This window comes from Manis pentadactyla, chromosome 12, assembly GCF_030020395.1.
Source record: "Manis pentadactyla isolate mManPen7 chromosome 12, mManPen7.hap1, whole genome shotgun sequence".
Lineage (NCBI taxonomy): Eukaryota > Metazoa > Chordata > Mammalia > Pholidota > Manidae > Manis > Manis pentadactyla.
The window spans coordinates 36471542-36491954 of record NC_080030.1 but is presented as its reverse complement, the minus strand read 5'-3'; the positions used below and the strand labels follow the sequence as shown (position 1 = coordinate 36491954).

At 36.5% G+C, this 20413-nt stretch overlaps 1 protein-coding gene across 9 annotated transcripts in view; it reads right to left on the bottom strand.

Annotated features, from left to right (window-relative positions):
* RSPH3 (radial spoke head 3) overlaps positions 1–20413 on the bottom strand; it is a 50224-nt gene that overhangs the window by 19536 nt on the left and 10275 nt on the right. For 4 of the 9 annotated variants that reach the window (XR_005025057.2, XR_005025053.2, XR_005025056.2 and 1 more), the window contains exons 6-8: positions 18929–19091; positions 16957–17043; positions 16197–16558 (exon numbers count right to left, since the gene is read on the bottom strand). Coding sequence is in view for 5 of the 9 variants with exons in the window: in XM_036886725.2 (XP_036742620.2) it covers positions 16242–16558; positions 16957–17043; positions 18929–19091 (567 nt within the window). In the remaining 4 variants the exon portion in view is untranslated. Of the gene's footprint in view, positions 1–1808; positions 2686–4399; positions 7703–10312; positions 16559–16956; positions 17044–18928; positions 19092–20413 lie in introns of those variants that run through there. The other 5 variants (XM_036886724.2, XM_057489066.1, XM_036886720.2 and 2 more) reach the window with 5 other exon arrangements.

Here is a 20413-nt window from a genome sequence, read left to right as displayed (position 1 = left end):
CTCCATTTTATCTAACAAGATAACTAATGAAGGAGGCACTGGTTAACTTAATTGATATAATTACCTTTGAAAGGAACCTTTCTAGTTAATGTTAGCAACAGCATCTGAAACAATTTATCTTACAAATCCATTGTATAAAACAAGTGACTGAATACTAGAAATTCAGGAAAAAACAAAATTATGGGAAAGGCGTGGGAACCAGTGTTGACTGGCTGCCAACCACGTGATCCCTGTGACTATGCATGGCACTGTCCACATAGCCATCCCCTGACCTCTGCATGAACGAGCAACCTTCCGGCATGGAATATGGTGGACTATTTTCATGGAATATAGGAGACAACGAGAATTTCTCAAGTACCTTCATTCCTGGACGGGAGTCTCATGGAGCTGTTGCTGTTATGAGTCTGTTAGTTACATCTGGCCAAAGGGCCAGGGAGACCTCTCATGTTACGGAGATCCCCCAGATTGCCTGCCTCTTTGACCAGGGTGGTTCTAGATAACAGGATCACTCCTGGCTTTATGATGGCCAGCTAAGGGTGCAACTGCCTGCTGGCCAATATATTGTGTTGAATATGGATCAACACCAGTAATGAGGTAGAAAATCAGTCTCCCACGTACCAGAATGAGAAGGGCTTCAAAAGCCCTTGTTGAAAACGTATTAAAAATTTCAAGATGGTGAATGCTCAGCAGAGCATTAAGTCCAGCTCAGAGGCCCTGTAAGAAGTGGAACCTGTGTAGCTGCACAGGCTCCACAACCACAATGCCAGCTCTGAGCTTGAGGCCTCTCTTTTTTGGCTGGATCTGGATCCTATGGCCTTTGGTCTGTTCTGCAAAGCCTCTTGAGCTATGTGAGGACTGGCCTCTTAATCCTTGTAGTTGACATGGATGAGATGCTGATGGAACAAAGGGATGAGGCACCCTTGAATTCAGGGAGGTGAACTGAGAGGTAAAGGCCAACTTGTCCAGGGCTTATCCTCCCAGGTTGGCCTTCCAGAGATGGACGTGGCCTCCTGTGGGACAGCATCACTCGGATCTGGACTCTACCCATGGAAACCGGCTGTGGCCGAATGCTTAAGGCAGCACAGTCAGACCTGACAGCACACTGAGTGGCAGATCAGGGCAGGAAGTCACTGGTCCACACATTTGATGGCTGCAACTACAAGGCTTGGGTCCAAGACCCTAAGCATGCCAGGGGAGGACCTGGTACTTATCTTACTATGCAGTTGCTTGGATACAGGACTAATGTAGGGCTGAGGATCCCCCCCTTTACTCTCATGTCAGCTCTGCTCCATCTGTCAGCCACCACAGGCGGTGATGGGGAATGGGGAAACTGCACTGGTAACTACCCCATCTCTAAGTTTTCCTCCCACAGGTACTAATCGGGTCTGCCACGTGTGCTGCTAGAGCCCTGGAGCCCTGAAGAAGGGCTCATAAAGTGTGGACACTTAAGCTGAGTATTAAGGATGAGAAGTTTGCCAAAGAGACAAATATTGTGTGTGTGTGTCAGGGGATGGGAGAAGACTATAGGCAAGAAGAATATCAGGTGTAAAAGCAGGGAAAATAAGAAAATAAAAATCAGGAAACTGTTGGGGATTTGATATGGTAGGAATAAAGGGGGTGTGTGGGACAGTCAGAGCAGATAAGGCTCAGAAGATAAGAAGGGACCAGAACATAGAGGGCCTCCTTTTATTAAGGAGTTTGGACTTTCTACTTTGTATATAATGGTAAGACAATGAAGGACTTTGAGGGGAATGTGACACAATCAGATTTAAACGTCTGGATTGTTGGCAGAGGTAAGAGGATGTAAGACTGGGGGCAGGCGGTGCAATGGTCTAGAGGAAGATGGTGAGAGGGAACCCTGTCAAGCTGAATGACTGCACACGGGGTTATGCCAGAGAGACCCTGAAGCCACAGGCTGGGGGAGCCACCAGGCAGCAGCGGCCTGGATACTTGATTTATTTTTCAGAAGGGAGCTGCTCAGGAGGGTCACCCTCCCAGGAACATCTGAACTGGGTTTTGCACAAGAGTAATATAAAGTTCTGTCATGTTTAAGCCATTGAGATTTTGGGATTTATCCTGTAAGTATTTCTTCAGCCTTTAGCCTATACTGATATATAGAAGTAAGGAAATCAGTGGTAGTACCATTAATCCAATACAGTGAAGATAGAAAGGAACAAACTCAGAAGATGATAAATTTGGTTTATGTACTGAATTTAAGAAGCTAGTGGCATAGCAAAATGGAACTTGTCGAGAAACTGTTATCCACAAGTCTTTTGAGTTTCTGCACATCTTGAGAGCGAGGCACTAACAGCCCTGCGTTCTGAACTATCTTTTCAGGGATATATGTATAGCAAACCACCTTTGAAGGAAACATGAACAACTTTTGAAGAAAAAGATAATGTCTCCCTCTGGGGCAAAAAGCAGGTATGCTTGCTGTCCACTATAAGAGATGTGAGTCTTCTAAGCTCCGGGTTCTTCCCCTATAAGGCAACCCATAGCATGTGTGTTTCATCTGGGCTTCTTCATTTTGCCTGGTGGCAGTTAGAGCTCTGAGAACCAGCACAAGAATGCTGCCTTCCAGGGACCGCTACTGCTGTGAGTAATGCGCTGGTCTTTAATCTCTGACCCAGGAGTTTCATGTCTTTTGTCAGCATGTGTGAAACTCTGGCAGGCTGACTTGTGAACCTGGAAGGAGATAAAATCTCAGATTCTTCACAGTTCTGGACAGAGCTGTGCAGACATGGTTAGAGATTTAGGTTTGGAACCCAGGACTGAGGTCCCTCCTGGTGCAGGTGGGTTGGAGTCATGGAGCTGATGAGGTTAGCTAGGGCTGGGGGAGCAGTCATGCTGAGTGAGGCGAGGAAGCAGAGATCCTAGAAACACCCTGCCTGCTGAGAGAGAGAGAGAGAGGAAGAGGAGCATATGAGCAGAGCAAGACAGGGCATCTGAGAAATAAGAACTCCAGCTTCAGACAGTAGATAGGAATGTTAATTACTGTGGAAGTCAATCACTCTGTTTTCCACAAATATTTTGTTGTTTTAGACTTATCCTGAGTTAGAAATGTTTTTAGGAGCAATGATTGAAAAGACTGAGAATATGGTGCTCTTTTTTTGTGGGATAGCAAAAACTGGTTTATTTATATAAAAGTGTCAGTGAATGAACGTTGGAACATTTTTTGGGCAGAAAAATAGTGACATTTCATCTATCTAGAAAGACTGAAGAATGAATTATTGTGGATGGCAAAATTGTCCAGATGTTTGACCCCCTTATACATATTTTTCTATAGAGCATTATGCAGTTAGAGTCTTAAAATGCACTGAACATAATTTCACTAATTTCTTGATGATTCAAGGTCATCTTTACAAACATAACTTTTTTATGAGAGCTTTATGAAGACATAATCTATAAGAATAAAATTCCCCCTTTTAAAGTGTACAATTTAGTGGTTTTTAGTGTATTTGCAGAATTGTGCAATTACTACTACTTAATTTTAGGACATTACTTAAAAAATTGATTCCGTACCCATTAGCAGCATTTCCAGTTTTAATGCGACCTTTATAACTGGCTTCTTTTACATAGTACAGTTTTCAAGGTTCATCTGTGACAGAATATAGTACCTCATTCTTTTTATTGCCAAATAATACTGCACTGTTTGGATATACTACATTTAGTTTATCCATTCATCAGTCAATAGACAGTTCATTTATTTCCATTTTTTGGCTTTTATGAATAAAAACGTACAAGTTTTTGTACGGACATGTTTTCATTTCTCTTGTGTATGAATTGCAGGGTCATAACTGGGTTTAACATTTTAAGAAATGGTCAAACTATTTTCCACAGTGGTTGTACCATTTCACAATCCCCATCAGCAATGGATGAGCTTTCCAGTATTTCCTCATCCTCACCAACTCTTGCTATTGTCTTTTTGATTTTAGCCATCTTAGTTGGTATGATATAGTATAATAATGTGATTTTGATTTGCATTTCCTGGATGACTGATATCGAACACTTACCATGTGCTTATTGGCCATTGTTTAAATTCTTTGGAGAAATGTCTATTCAAATCCTCTGCCCATTTTTAAATTGTGTTGTAATTTTATTGTTGAGTGTGAGTTCTTTGTATATTCTGGATATAAGTCCCTTATTAGATACATGGTTTGAAAATATTTTCTCCCACTCTCTGGTTTGTCTTTTCACCTTCTTGATGGTATCCTTTGAAGCACACTTAAAATTTTTGTCATTTGTGCTTTTGGTGTCATCCCTAAGAAACCATTTTTCTAACCCATGGTCACACAGTCATACTCTTACATTTTCTTATAGGAGTTTTAAAGTTTTAGCTCTTACATTAGGTTAATGATCTGAATCCATTTTGATCTAACATTTGTATATGATATGAAGTGGTGTCCAACTTCATTCTTTTGCATGTGGATATCCAGTTGTCCCAGCACCATTTATTGTTCTTTCCCCATTGAAGTCTGGAAAACTTGTTAAAATCAACTGTCCACGGATGTATGAGTTTATTTCCAGACTCTCAATTCTACTCCATTGATCTCTATGTCTATCCTTATCCCATACCACACAGTTTTGATTACTGTTAGCTCTGTAGTAAGTTTTGAAATTGTAAGTGTGTGTCCTACAACTTTTTTCTTCTTTTTCAAGATTGTTTAACTTTTTGGGTTCTCCTGCAATTTCATATGAACTGTAGGATTGGCTTTTTCATTTCTCCAAAACAGATTGTTGGGATTTTGACTGGTATTGTATTGAATATGTAGATCACTTTTGGGGAATATTACCTTCTGCCCAATATTAAGTCTTCGAACATGAACATGCTATGTCTTTCTATTTATTTAGGTCTTTAATCTTTCATCAGAGTTTTATAGTTTTCAGTGTGTTAAGTTTTGCACCCCTTTGGTTACATTTATACTTAAGTATTTTATTCCCTTGATGCTACTATAAATGAATTGTTCTCTTAATTTCCTTTCAGATCATTCATTGCTAAATCACAGAAATATGATCTTTGTATACTATTAATTTTTTTGCCTGAAAACTTGCTGAACTCCTTAGTTCTAATAGTCTTTTTGTAGATTCCTTAAAGTTTCTGTATACAGGAGCACATGTTCTGCAATTAGAGGTAGTTTTACTTTCCCTTTCCAATCTGGATGCCTTGCCTGTCTTTGCCCTTTCCCTTCCTTTTTACCTTAATTGCATGACTACAGCTTCTGGTACATGTTGAATAGAAGTGGCAAGAGTGCACATTTCTGTCTTATTCCTGATCTTAGGGGGATATAGTCAATTTTTTGCATTAAGTATGACATTAGCTGTGGGGTTTTCCTAAGTGCTTATTATAGGGCTAAGGAACTTCCTTTCTATTCCTAGTGTTGTTGACTGTTTAAATTATGAATGTGTATTGAATTTTGTCAAATGCTGTTTCTGCAACTATTGAGATGATCTTGTGGTTTTGTCCTTTATTCTATTAATATGGTGTGTTACATTGAGTGATTTTCAGCTTTTACAACCTTGCATCCTGGGATAAATCCGATTTGGTCATGATATATAATCCTTTTTATATGTTGCTGGATTCAACTTCCTAGTATTTGTTGTGGATTTTTGCATCTGTTTTTAAGGGCTGTTGGGGTGTAGTTTTCTTCTGATGTCTTTGGTTTGGTATCAAGATAAACTAGTCTCATACAATGAATAGCGAAGTGTCCTCTCCTGTTTTGAAGAGTTTATGGTTTGGTATTGATTTTTCCTTAAGTGTTTGTTAGAATTCACTAGTGAAGCCATCTGAGTGTCGGGTTTCCTTGTGGTAAATTTTTAAAAATTAATAATACAATTTCTCTATTTGTTGTAGGTCTATTTAGGTTTTCTTTCTTCTTGAGTCAGTTTTGGTAATATGTGCCTTTTAAGAATTTGTTCATTTAATCTAGTTTACTTAATTTGGTGGTATAGAGTTGTTCATAATATTCCCATAGTAATCCTTTTTGTTACTATAATGTTGGTAGTGATAGCCTCTCTTTCATTCCTAATTTTAGTAATTTGAATCTTCTTTCTTTTTTTTTCTTGGTCAGTCTAGCTTAGGGTTTGTCAATTTTGTTGATCTTTGCAAAGAACCAACTTGTGGTTTCATTGATTCTATTGTTTTCTGTTGTTTATTCCATTTATTTCTGCTCTAACCTTTATTATTTTCTTCCTTCTGCTTGCTTTGGGCTTATTTACTCTTCAGTTAGTTTCTTAGGGTGGAAGTTTAGATTATTGACTTAAGAGCCCTCTTCTTTTTAAATGTAGGTGCATCCCATAAATTTTTGTATTTATATTTTTATCATTCATCTCAAATCACTAATTCTCTGTAATTTCTTCTTTGACCTATTTATAAAGGAGTGTGTTTAATTTCTACATCTTTGTGAATTTCTCAAAGTTCCTTCTGTTGTTGATTTCTAATTTAAGTGTATTATGGTTTAGAGAACATACTTTACATGGCTTTAATATTTTAAATTCATTAATGCTTTATAGTCTAACATCATCTATCCTTGAGAATGTTCCATGTGCACTTAAGAAATGAGTATTGTGTTGCTGGGTGGAATGTTCTATAGATGTGTAAGGCTAGTTAGTTCCTAATGTAGTTCACATCTATTTTTTTTGTTGATCTGCTGCCTAACTGTTCTATATATAATTGAAAGTGGGGTTTTGAAGTCTCCAACTATTGTTTTTGAACTGTCTATTTCTCCCTTCAGTTCTGTCAGTTTTTGCTTCATGTATTTTGGGGCCCTGTTGTTAAATTCACATGTGTTTATATGTCTTCCTGATGACTGATTTTTGTCATCATAAAATACTCATTTTTTACCTCCTGGAATTATTTCTGTCTTAAATTGTATTTGTCTGATAGTAGTGTAGCCACTTCAGCTCTCCTTTGGTTACTGTTTGTGTGTCGTATCTTTTTCTGTCCTTTTACTTTCCACTCACTTGTGTCTTTGAATCTCAGTTATGTCCCTTGTAGAAAGTATAGTTGGATTATGTTTTTTTTTTAAGTTCATTTTGCTTCCTTGCTTTTTGATTGCACTGTTTAAACCATTTAATCTGATGTAATGACAGACCAGTTAGTATTTCCTTGTGCTACTTCATCCTTTGTTTTACATGTCTTATGTCTTTTTTGTGCCTGTGTTCCTGTTAGTGCTTTATTTTGCATTAAATGGATATATTTTAGTGTATCATTTTGATTTCCTCTTGTTTCTTCTACTATTTTTAAAAAAGTTATTTTCTTAGTGGTTGTTCTGGGGATTATAACTAAAATCTTCATGTAACACAGTCTAGTACAGACTAATACTGTTTAATTTCAAAAGTATATAAACTTTTTCATCAATATAATTCTGTTCCCTAACTCTCCTTTGTAATATTATTGTCCTACAATTTGCACCTTTATACATTAGAAGCCTATCAACACAGTTTTATGATTGCTTTATGCAGTTGATGATTAAATGATAAAAGAATGACAAAGAAACATACATTTGTATTGTCTTTTATATACATATGTAGTGTCTTTATTGCTGTTCATTATTTCTTCAAGTGGATTTAAGTTACTGTCTAGTGTCTTATTTCAGCCTGAAGAACTCCGTTAATATTTCTTGAAAGGCAGGTCTGCTAGTAACAAGTTCTCAGAGTTTTTGTTTATCTGGGGATGTCTTCTCATTTTTTTGATGTCAAAAAACTATAAAAAATAGATTTTTTGAGTTTTACATTCTCAGCAAAATTGAGGGGAAGGTACAGGGACTTCCTGCACATCTACCCTGCCACCACACAAGCAGAGCCTCCCCCATTAACAACTTTCCCCACCACAGCATTATATTTGTTACAACTGATGAATTTACTTTGACACATCATCACCCAAAGTCCACAGTTTACATAATGGTTTACTTTTGGTGTCATATATTTTATAGATTTAGACAAATGTATAATGACATGTATCCATCATTATTGTATCATATAGAGTGTTTTCCAAAAATCCCTAAAAATCCCTAAAATGCCCTAAAATCCACTGTGCTTCCTACTCACTCCTCCCCTCCAACCCCTGGTAACCAGTTTTTTTTACTCCAGTCTCCACAGTTTTGCCTTTTCCAGAATGTCACAGTTAGAATCACACAGTATGTAGCCTTTTCAGATTGGTTTTTCACTTAGTAATAATGCACTTAAGGTTCCTCCATGTCTATTCATGGCTTCACAGCTCATTTCTTTTTAGCACTGAATAGTATTCCATTATCTTGATGTACCGCAGTTTATTTAACCATTCGCCACCCCAAGGAGTGTGATTACTGTGTCATATGGTAAGAGTATGTTTAGTTTTTGAAATAAGCTGCCAAACTGTTTCCCAGAGTTGCTATACCAGTTGCATTCCCCCCAGCAATGAATGAGAATTCTTGTTGCTCCACATCGTCTTCAGCATTTGCTGTTGTTAGAGTTTTGGATCTGGCCATTCTGTTAGGTTGTAGTGGTGTCTCCTTGTTTAGTTTCCATTTCCCTGATGACATATGATGTGGAGCATCTCTTCAGATGTTTGTTTGCCATCTGTATGTCTTCCTTGGTGAGGTATCTATTAAGGTCTTTAGCCTATGTCTTAATTGGGCTATTTTCATATTGTTGAATTTTAAGAGTTCTTTCTTTGTATATTTTGGATAACAGTTCTTTATCAGATGTGTCTTTTGCAAATCTTTCTCCCAGCCTGTGGCTTGTTTTCTCATTTTCTTGATACTGCCTTTTATAGGGCAGAAATGTTTAACTCCAAAGAAGTCTAGCTTATCAATTCTTTCTTTCATGGATTGTGCCTTTGTTGTTATATTAAAAAGTTATCACCAAACTAAGGTCAAATACATTTTTTCATGTTATAGGGAAGTTTTATAGTTTTGCATTTTATGTTTAGATCTGGATCCATTTTGAGTTTGTTCTGTGAAGGGCGTAAAGCCTACATGCAGATTCATCTTTTGCATGTGGGTGCTCGGTTGTTCCAGTACCATTTGCAAAAAGGGCTATACTTTCTCCATTATATTTTACTGCCTTTGTTCTTTCTGTCAGCATCAGTTAACCATATTCACATGGGTTTATTTCTGAGCTCTCTATTCTGCTCCACTGAACTATTAGTCTATTCTGTCATCAGTACCACATTATCTTGATTATTGTAGCTTTTTAAGTCTTGAAGTTGGGAAGTGTCAACTTTGTTCTCAGCCTTCAATATTTTGCTGGCTCTTCTTGGTCTTTTGTCTGTCCCCTTTAGAGTCAGTTTGTGGATATCTAGAAAATAATTTACTGGGATTTTAATTGGGATTACACTGACTCTATAGATCAAGTTGGGAAGAACTGACATTTTGACAATATTGAGTCTTCCTATCCATTAACATGAATGTTTCCCCATTTATTTAGTTCTTTGAGTTCATTTATAAGAGTTTTGTAGTTTTCCTCATGTAGCTCTTGTACCTATTTTGTTAGATTTATACCTAAGTGTTTCATTTTAGGGGTGCTAACGTAAATGGTGTTATGTTTTTAATTTCAAATTCTCCTTGTTAATTGCTGGCATAGATGAAAGTGATTGACTTTTCTTGCTAACCTTGAATCCTGCAACCTTACTCTAAACACATTAGATTCAGATTTTATACATAGATAATCATTGGCCTCCATGGTGTTTGATGAGAAGTGAGCTGTTTATCTTATTGAGGAGTCCTTTGTACATGATGAGTTATTTTTATCTTGCTGCTCTCAAGATTCTTTTTGTCTCTACTGACAGTTTGGCTATGATGTGCGCAGTTGTGGATCTCTTCAGTTTAACCTACAGCATTCACTGAGGTTCTTAGATGTAAATATTAACATTTTTTACCAAAGTAAAGAAGTTTTCAGTCACGGTTTCTTTGAACGTTTTTTCTGCTCTTTCTTTCCTCTCCTGAGATTTCCATTATTTGTCTGTTGGTATCCTTATAGTGTCTCACACGTCTCTGAGGCTCTGCTCATTTTTCTTCAAATTCATTTTTCTTTCTGATCCTGAATGGATAATCTCAATCGACTCAACTTCAATTTCATGGATTCTTTTTTCTACCAGTTGAAATCTGCTATGGAATCCCTGTAGTGAATTTTAAATTTTGGTTATTATACTTCTCAACACCAGAGTTTCCATGTGGTTCTTTTTTGTGATTTCTATCTCTTGATATTCACTATTTAGAGAGACATCATTCTCATACTTTAATTCTTTAGACACGGTTTCCTTTAGTTCTCTGAATATATTTATAATAGCTGACTAATATCTTTGTCTGTTCAGCTCAAGAACAGTTTCTATTGACTGCTTTTTTCTTCTGCATGGTCCATACTTTCCGTTTTTTTTGCATGTTTTACTTTTTTTTTTTTTTTTTTGGTTGACAATTGGACATTAAAGAATTAAAATTGTAAGTCTGGCCATCAGATTCTTGCTCTGTTCCCCCAACCTGGGTTTTTGTTGCTTTTGCTGTTTGTCTGCTTAATGACCTTCCTGCACAAATTCTGTAAAGTCTGTATTTATTCTCTGTTGCGTGCTGAAACTTCAGTCTCTGCTCAAGCAGCTTGGTGGTCAGCTAATGACTACACGATTTCCTTAAATGTCCTGAACCACTAAGTTCTTCAGCCTTTGCTGAGGGGCTCCATGTGCTCTGGGACATGCCTTCAGTACTTCAGCAGTTCACAACTCTGACTTAGCTTTGAATTACTGTTTGTGTGGATCTTCAAGGTCAGCCAGAGTTGAGAGATTAGGGCCTTTTCAGTTCTCTCCTGGGCATGCACATAGCCCTACAAAGCATTCTGTGTATAGATTCCTAGGAATATGTTGAAGCTTTTCAAAGCCTCTTATGAACATCTCATTCCCCAGATTTCCCTTTCAAATTTTAGCCAACATCCTGTTTGCTCCAACTGGTATTTCTGCCTCGGGCAGTTCTAATGTTAAACAACTGCTACTGAATATATTCTTCTCTTTTTTTTATAAATGCCCTGGTGTTAGGACTTTCCTCACTGAGCCAGCTCTGAGTCAGGTCAAAAAAGATAAGCCCTGCAAATCAACTTTTCAAGGGAGCTGCCAGGTAGGTCAAATAGTGACAATTTTCTTGGGATGTGGCTTTTTGGGGAGATCTAAGCCTGATTTGCTTGCTTCAGTGGCTGATAGGCTGCTGGTTTTCTAGTTACTGTAGTCCTGAGCCTGCTGGTTTTCAAGGCTACTGAGCTGGGAAGAATGAGATGGTAACAGGGCAAGTTAAAGTACCATTAAGCTTACTGTTCTGAGATTCAGTCATTTTTCTTGACTAACTGCTCTTCATTGTTGCAAGCCTTTGGTTTATTTCCTGAGTTCTGAAATTGTTGGTTTTGACACTTTTTGTGTGTGTTCTCATTGCTTTTATGGGGAAACAGATTTTCAGAGGTCCTTACTCCATAATTCTAGAAGTGCTTCCTCATAAACATTAATTTCTGTACTAAGCTGTAATACAATGATGTATTCAGGACTTGCTGAGGAATATTCAATTTTGTTCCAGACTGCTGTCTGTCCTCTTTGAGTTATTTATTTTTTTGTCCTGCCTTTTTTACGCTTTTCTTACAAATGTTAGCCTATGGGTTTTTGCACAGCAGTCTCTCTCTTCTTGTTAATATGCTACATCTACTATGCTGCAGAATTAATAATCAAATAGCCAAACTGGTTAGCAGTCTGCTGGAATAGCTTTGGATGGTCCACTGCAAAGCGGGTGCTCTTTGAGACACTGTGACCGCTCAGAAGTCATTTTGGCTTTTTCTCTCTTATGTTCTAAAAGTGAAGTTTCCAGATACCTGAATTTAGAGGAAGTGGGTTGGTAATATTCAAATCATGGAAAATAATAATCCCATAATACTCCTTGCTGAGTCAGATTATATCTATAGTAGTATACCTAATTCTGGGGAACATGTTTTAAGATGACTCTGAACAAATAGGAGTTTTAAGGTAACAGTAACCAGGATGGAAAGTAAAGAAGTTCTGAAACTATGTCCTATGAAGAATAATTAAGAAGAGTGGTGATACTTCATTGAGAGAAAGAAAAACTTATTGGAGTATAGGATAGGACTGATGTGATAATAAAACTATTCTGTCTCCGTGATTATGACCAAAAGGACTAGGTTGTAGTGTGACAGATTTTGGCTCAGTATAAAAGAAATTTCTAATGATGAGAAATGTCCAACAATGTAATTGACTAAGCATTTAACACAGCTTGGACTTGGGGAGACAAAACAAAGTAAGACAGAGTTGCTATTCTAGAGCAGCCCATAAAGTGAAAGCCCTGTCCTTAGTGATTAAACACAGACTGATGGATCACCTGTTAAGGATACCATATTGGATAGAACACTGGAGTATATGACTGCTAAGGTCCACCTAAAACTATCATTTTAAGGGTCTGAGACAGAGGTTGAACTTCACTGGTACCCTACTGGCAGATGACTTTAGAGCAAGTTAAAATATTCAGTGTGAATCTAGAGTCTCCAAGGAGTGTAACCTATTTTTGAATTCTTTGTCTACCAAGATGAAGATGAGTTAACTTTACCTCAGGGTTTTAGTGACACCTACTGGCAAATATGGATATCAATACAGTCTAAAATGTCAGAAGATAATATGCACAATTACTATCACAAATAAAAATGTTTAATTTTTGCAAAAAAACTTTAAGATTTACAAACACTATAAATGCGTATAGTCATAAAACTTTATTAATCTCTTGATTTCTATTTTCAAAAAGGATTTAAAATTGTTTAAACATTTTTTAAGCTATTTTTATCCTGAAATTTCAAACTCTTCAGTATCTTGATGGTATTATTTATAATCAAACCTATAATGCCATTACTGTATCTTTTAACTCACATATATCAGTTATTCTATTTTCATGATTTATTATAACAGAGAAGTGTCATCTAAACTATCAACTTATTACATTTTAGTTTGTATGTTGATATCACTAAAACACAAAGATAAATACACTCCAATTCAAAGGGAGAATTATAGACACCAATTCAATACCATTAAAAGCACCTTTTCACAATAATGACATCTGATTTGTAACATTCTTGTTCAGGTTTCTCAGTGCAACAACAAGCTTGGAAATGGTTGGTTCTGGTCAGAACTAGGATAGACATCACTAGACCTGGTTAGCCCTGAGATAGACCTGTATAGACCTAGTTAGACCTAGTAACTATGGCAAAGAAACAATAGGTGTCAACTGGTCTGTGGGGAAATTAAACCCATGTTTGGGCTTCTTTATAATGCCTTTATGCTAAATAAATTGAGATACATGGCCATGGCCATTGAGCTACAGAATACATATGAAAACTTTCTGTGATTTACCTATAAACCAGAGAAAAGCAGAATGTGTAAAATTTTCCATAGTAAGTAAAGCATATGAAAATTAAGATTAAAGATGAATAATTACATGGTTGATAGGTTTAATCAACATGATAAGAAAAGTTTTCTAGGATAGAAGAAGTGGAATGGGTACCATTAACATTTTGATGGTCATGGTACCATAATATTTTGATATGATATATAAAATGCTACTTCTCCCATTCCCATTATAATAGGATTATAATCTCCAAATACTTTTTTCTATGTTGGTCCTCTACCTTTCCATGTTTTAAAAATAAAACACAAGAGTGATAAGCCAGCTCATTTTCCTAATTAAAGAGTCAAACTACCTAATGTGTGGTGAAGACTATATCCTTGTAGATGAACACTCACACCAGGTGGATTGGTCCCGTGCTTCCCATCACCAACTTGTGCTGCTCTGACTTCCCAGGCCATACCTATCTCTCTCCCCTCAACAGAAATCAGGATGGCTTAAATGCCATGATGCCAACACTGGAGAAAATGACTTCAGACTCTCTAATCTAATCTAGTGGTATGGGAATTCCTGTCAGGGATGATGATGTCTATAAATTACATATCATCCCTTTTATTACTACTTAGCTTCTGTTAGTTTAGCGCTAGGTGAAACAATAGAAAGGAATAGAATTCATAAAGTATTAGCAAATATGGGCAAAGCCAATTTTAAGTTTCCATTCAATAGTTTTTTCTCCAGATAACATGTAACCTATTTCTTTGTTTTCTCACAGGGACAGTGTCCCAATCTCCCAACTATTTTGTTTCTCTGTAGGATGGAAAAGGATGGCAGTTAAGGTTAACCAGTTTCAGCATGTCATCTATGGGTTTCCATATATTTAATAAGTTGAAGTAGTCTGTGGAATTATGGAGCACAGGTCTGGATGTTTAGCAAAGTATCTGCAAAGTGTTTAATGGGCTGGATTATATAAAGGGGAATTAGAATTATAGGATGTAGGTAACCTCAAATCCATTTAGAAAATATTCTTAAAATTGTAGGTATTTAAAAATCAGAAATAATAATAATCCACACCAACCTCAGTTTAAAAAACTTCTTGATCTTCTTGCTAAAATTAATTATCTTTTAAATTTTAGGATAATCATAAAGACTGTTTAATAAGATGGAACTAACCTAACAAAGGATAACAGGTGTGACTCCATTTTTTAAGATGCTGGTAAAGCAATAATTTGTTTAAAGTTATTCTTTGTACCTCACAAAGGCTTCATGTTGTTTAGAAGGAAGTACAGCAGGTGAGAAGGAAGAAAACTTGGGTTCTAGCTTTCGTCACATTACTTAGAAGGCTTGTCACCTATGGCAAATCACTTCCAATCCCTGGGCTGTGGTTTCCTCATTTACACCCCTCTTCACTTAGCCCCACGGCCAGGCTGCCAGCTAGGGATCTGTCTCCTCTGGCGTGGTACCCAACACACACCAGGCACCCAGTTAATGTTTGCTGACTGACTGAACTAATGACTGACTAAAAATGAAAATAAAAATATTGTCATGCATACCTTGGAAGGGTTGCTATGAGGTTTAAAATTATTAAGTAACATATGGGAAAATGGTTGGAGAACCAAAGAATGCTATACTGATAAATAGAGCAGTTCTTTTTACAAATGTAGAAAGACATTCTTTCTTGATTTTTAAAATATGGAAATATTTTTGGTACCTAACTAAAAAGAAATTAAGGTAAATGTGTTAATAACTGCAAGTTATTTCAAACTACCACAGCTTATATATCTACAAATATTCTGAGAAAAATAGGCTATATCTACCTAAGCCTCAGAAGATTTCAATGATTGCTTAAGATTAACATGACTTGAGAGATAAAGTATCTGTGATTTTTAATAGAGTAGGTAAATTACACAAATTCAGATTAAAAAGTCAATGTGAATTCCCTGTAACACAGTCATAATATATAATACCTTACCATATTTTAAAATGATATTTATGTGTACTAACATTGAAAAGTCTAAGATATACTGTTAGGTAGAAAATGCACATAATACATTTATATTTATATAAAGAAACATCAACCCATCAACCCATATATTGCTAAGTGTTCTATATGTATATTAAAAAAACTTGAAAAAGGCCCAGAAATACACAACTTATCGATAATAGTGGTTATCTTTGAGGAGGGGAGTGCAATGAGTAAAGACAAGTTAGGGACTTCAGTTTTATTGACACTGCTTGAAAATTTTTTAATTGAAGTATAATTGAAGTATAAAATTTTTTAATTGAAGTATGATATGTTAGTTTCAGGCCTGAATATTTTCAATAACAGGAATGCAAAAAAATAGATGAGAGTACATTACTAATTCTCAGAATCCTTTGAGCCTTACTTGAATTTTGATGATGAAAGGGGTAACTATTTAATCTCACACAAATGAGGGTGTAATTCCTGGTCTGGCAATAAGGGAGCTCTATAGCTCTCAGTGACACACATCTAGGTAGGTATTCTTTCAGAGAGTAACTGAGACAGTTTTCCTGTGAAGAAGAAAGTCTCAATGGCTGACAAAACCAATAGCTAACAATAAGTATCATACTTACTAAAAGAAGAACTAATCTTGAAATTATGAAGAATAAGGAAAAATATATTTGTTAGTTATATTGAGTGGTAATGGGAAGCCTGCAATTAATAATTCTCATTAGAGTTACATAGTAGCTTTTAGATATTCTACTATTAAATAAATGAATTAAATAGGTTTCATTTTTAAATTGTATTATGTCAACATATTTGATTTGCCCAGTCTGTAAGACTAAATCTAACATAATTTCCATCACCTTAGGGGACTCACCTGTCATTACCTGATTGCTTGCAATGCTGATTGCCTGTTGACTGGTTTCATGGCCTCAAGGTCCCCTCTGCTGTGACATTTCTTCTCTCCCAAAGGATTTCCTCATTTCTATGGGTTCCTCCTCTCCTTCTTCCATAAGCTTCCTTTCTTGGGAAGACACGTTCCCCATGTACCTTCCGTCAGATGGGGTTCCTTGCAGGAAGTCCCTGCCTGGAACTGGCCTCTGTGACTGTGATACACCTTGTTCCTGGAAGTCGTCACCCATGAATGGCTCTCTCATTGCTCCAGGACCACTGAGCCTGTCCCCTGGGTGCTTGTCCTCGTTCTGCTCATACATAGTCAGTCTCTTCTCCACCACCTCACGAATCAACACTGAAAAATTACATGTACAGAAATCACTGATTTTTCATATTTTAGTAGTTATAATGCTGATTTGCAGAGAGTATAGAATATTTACCAGGCCTCATCCCTTCCCTAGATCATAATCTTTTCTACAAAGTCAGCACACTTAACTTCTGTGTCACTTAATGCATTGAAAATGAATTATATTCAATGCCTGTTTTAATATCATTTATAAAGTCATGACAGAAGATATTCTGACCAAATTATAGAAGAATCAAAAATAATATTGAGAGTAAAAATTTGTACCTTTTTAATATAATTGAGGAAATGAAAATTTAAGACCTAAAACTGTAAAATTAACATCTTCTATTTATTCTTTCTACTGAAATATTTCAGAGATGACTTATAAATAAAATAAAAGAACTTACTGTCAAGCACTGTTCTTCCCACCATGTTGTATTCCATGGTTTTGTCAACTTCATTCATTAGCCATGGAAGGAATCCTATCTCAATGTCTGTAATACAAAAAGTTAGTTTCTAAGTGATTTTTCTGAATCATTACAGATAGGAAGAATCTGTGCTTTTCCCTTAATGTTAGAGACTCACCAACATTTTTTTCTTAATACAAAATGTCAAACAGACTCATACAGGATTACTTTTGCCATATCCTCTGTATATGTTCTGGTTCATTTCCTTTTTATTGCAGAAGGAATAGTATTTTCAGAACTATGAGGCCTTCCTTGGAGTCAAAGCCTTTAGAGCTGACTTTATGGATGTAATCCAAGATGGATCAAGTAGGCATGGGGTAGGGAGGAGTGGCTGGTGCGGGCATGTGGCTCTGGGAGCAGAATTGTATCCAAATGCAATGCAAATCCGGGATGGAGTGATGCTAAGTAAAAAGGATGTCCCCACCTGAAGACTAGGGCCTTGTAACAGCTGATCAAAATTAGAGGCTAAAAGTCAGAGAGCATCTGGAAGACCATCTAGAAATGGGTCATAAACTAGGTGTTTCTATTAGTGATAAATTGGTTCAAATCAAAATGGAAATCTTCTCTAATGTGTGAACCTTTAAAAGATATGATCCATTTCAATATACACTTTAACATTTCAAATGACTTTTTGGGGGGGTCAAACAAAGTTATTTTTCAATGAGTGACAACAGGGAATGTGATAGAATATTATATTCACTACTATAAATACTTTTAATCTGAGGCATGAAACTCATTTTCAAGCTGATCTGTAACTGACTTTTTCTCCAGTTCCTAAGAGGAAAAAGGTTTCCAGCCTGTGTGGCCAGCAGCAGGAAGCCTAGCTAGACTCCAGGAAGGGGGCCAGGCAGCAGGCAAAGAGTGCGACCTGGAGTCAGAGTCCAGTCAGTCCAAGGCCTAAACACTTCCCTGCATTTCATGAGTAAGATGTGTTTACGGAAGTCCCTGACGTGTGTTCCCTGACATGCTCATGAACAAGGCATATAACCTCTCAGCTCCAGTTTCTACCTCTTAAAAATGGTAATTGATCTGCTCTACCTACCCCACAGGATTATTGGGAGGGTCAGATAGTATCATGTATGGAAAACATGGGAAAATTGGAAAGCACAATATAAATGTACTGTAACCTGACCTCTATGTATTGAATTGAATACGTAATCAGTGAAAATTAACATTACTAACGTCTGCCCCAAAATACTATTAGCCATTTGAAATAGGACTTGTATACAAAACAATGTGGACTAAAGTGTTTTTGAACTTGAGGAAGGAGGGTGGCAGTGAGAAAATGGGAATTTTTACCCTTCATTTGGTCAGACAGGCTACTGAGAGGTGGCCCTAAGGGGACATGAACAGAAGCTAACAGGTATGGGGCCTACAAAGGCAGACATCAGGCCTCCTTTTTATCTCCAACACCTAATACAGTTGCTGGGGTGGTGGCAACAGCTAAATAAATGAATACATGACCTCAGGACTGCTCCCAGAGGGTTTCTGATTAGACTAGGAAGTCAGCTGAGAAAAAGTTAGTAACTACTTACATATATAAATTACATGTACTATGTTTCATACATAGTGACATTTAATTCCTAAATAATCCTCATTTCACATGTGAGGAAACTGAAGGTCATAAAGCTAGTTAATGATGAAACTGGAACCCAAACTCAAGTTTTGACATCAAGTCCCTATGTGTTTCTACTATCCAATGCCGTTTCTCAATAGAGACAAACTAATATACTAAAATCAAGATCTTTATAATACACCTCTCATTATAATACACCTCAATTACAACACTGTAATTGTGTTTGTTTCAGATAGAAAAATTCCAATTCAAAATAAAAATGGGCACGAGATAAATCTGAACCATTTACAGGATGCTTATTGTAACAGAGTTAATCTAACAAAAACTTCCAGTAACCTCTTTCAATGGGATCATAAAAGTAGCCACCATCCCTGAGACTGCCAAAAACAGAGGGGAGAAGGTCGGCCAGGTAACGCTGTGCAAATGCTCGGGCGGCAATTTTCTCTGCAGTCTCCTTGTGCTTGTGGGTCACTTGCCACTGCTGTTGTCTACGACGTTCCTGTCCAGAGAAAAGCACCATCATAAATGCTTAGTTATTACATTCTTTCTGGATACTCTATCTGGTGAGCGGAAGAATCTGGGCTTATATTTGTATCAAAACATGGGCAGTAAGGTATCTATAAACAATTGGCATTTTTCAACAAGATTTTAATGAATTTAAACAATTAGCAGGTACTGATTCAGAAAAGGGATAGAGCTTAAGTAAATTTCATCTCCTGATCCATTTTCAAATAAAATAATCTCAAGTTATACATGCTCGACTGCATGGTTGGTATCAAAGAATAATAACAGTTACATGTAGTTTAAATTGGTATTCTCATAAGGTATTGCTGATATGAAAAATTATTGTTGCTTAGACATCTTCAATTAAGAACTTGGGCCAATGAATTATATCATTTGTAATGATTCTTTGAACTCATGAAGTTCTGAAAATTATAAAACCCGTTTTTTGTTGTTGTTTCTTGTAGACTATATATCAATAAAGCTAATGAACCATTTTCTTTACCTTCATGTGCAAGTGGGGGCATTAATATATTTTCTAAGTAAGTCTATTTTCAAAGTTTAAGCAAATATAAATCTAGATGATTTGTATTCCCTATTTTCTCACAATATATTTCCTAATAGTAAATGAACAAATAAATACTCTTTGATAAAGAGTTCTTATCAACAAAACTAATTGTGTCAATGTTCATTTTATATTTGTAAACAGTCTTACATTTGCAAAATCTTTACCATAAGAACTATTCTCTTTACACAATTATTCATTTTGGAGGAAAACTGAAAGTCCATTTGATTAGGCATTGGGTAGAATATCCCAACCACTAAGCTAGTCTGTGTAGTAATCTAGACTCTATGGGAAATTATTTGAACCCTCTTAAATATTCGGCCCTCCTTTATGGTCTGTCCACTTAGTATACGGCATAGGGTGGCAGTTATTGCCAGACCCAGAAAGACTCTTAAAGTGTACTGAGCCCAGTGTTTCCTAACTGGAGGCAATTGACATATTTTAAAAACTGGATTCTAAAACTTTTCTTATTAAAGGTTCTAAAAACCTATAATCGAAAAAAATATTCTATAAAGATCCAAGAAATTCTGGGGTGTAAAGAAGGTCCTGATCACTAAGGAAAAGATCTCGAATTCCATCCAGACCCTCTGCTTCTTATCCCTCTCCAGTTCCCAGTATACCACACCTTTTCCAGTTACCTTTTCTGCCACTGACTTATGGCACGTTGATGCATTTCTTTCTCTAAGACTCTTGGTAGTTAAGAATGCCTTTCAACTGGGACATATGCAATTAAAATTATTACATTTAGGAACTTT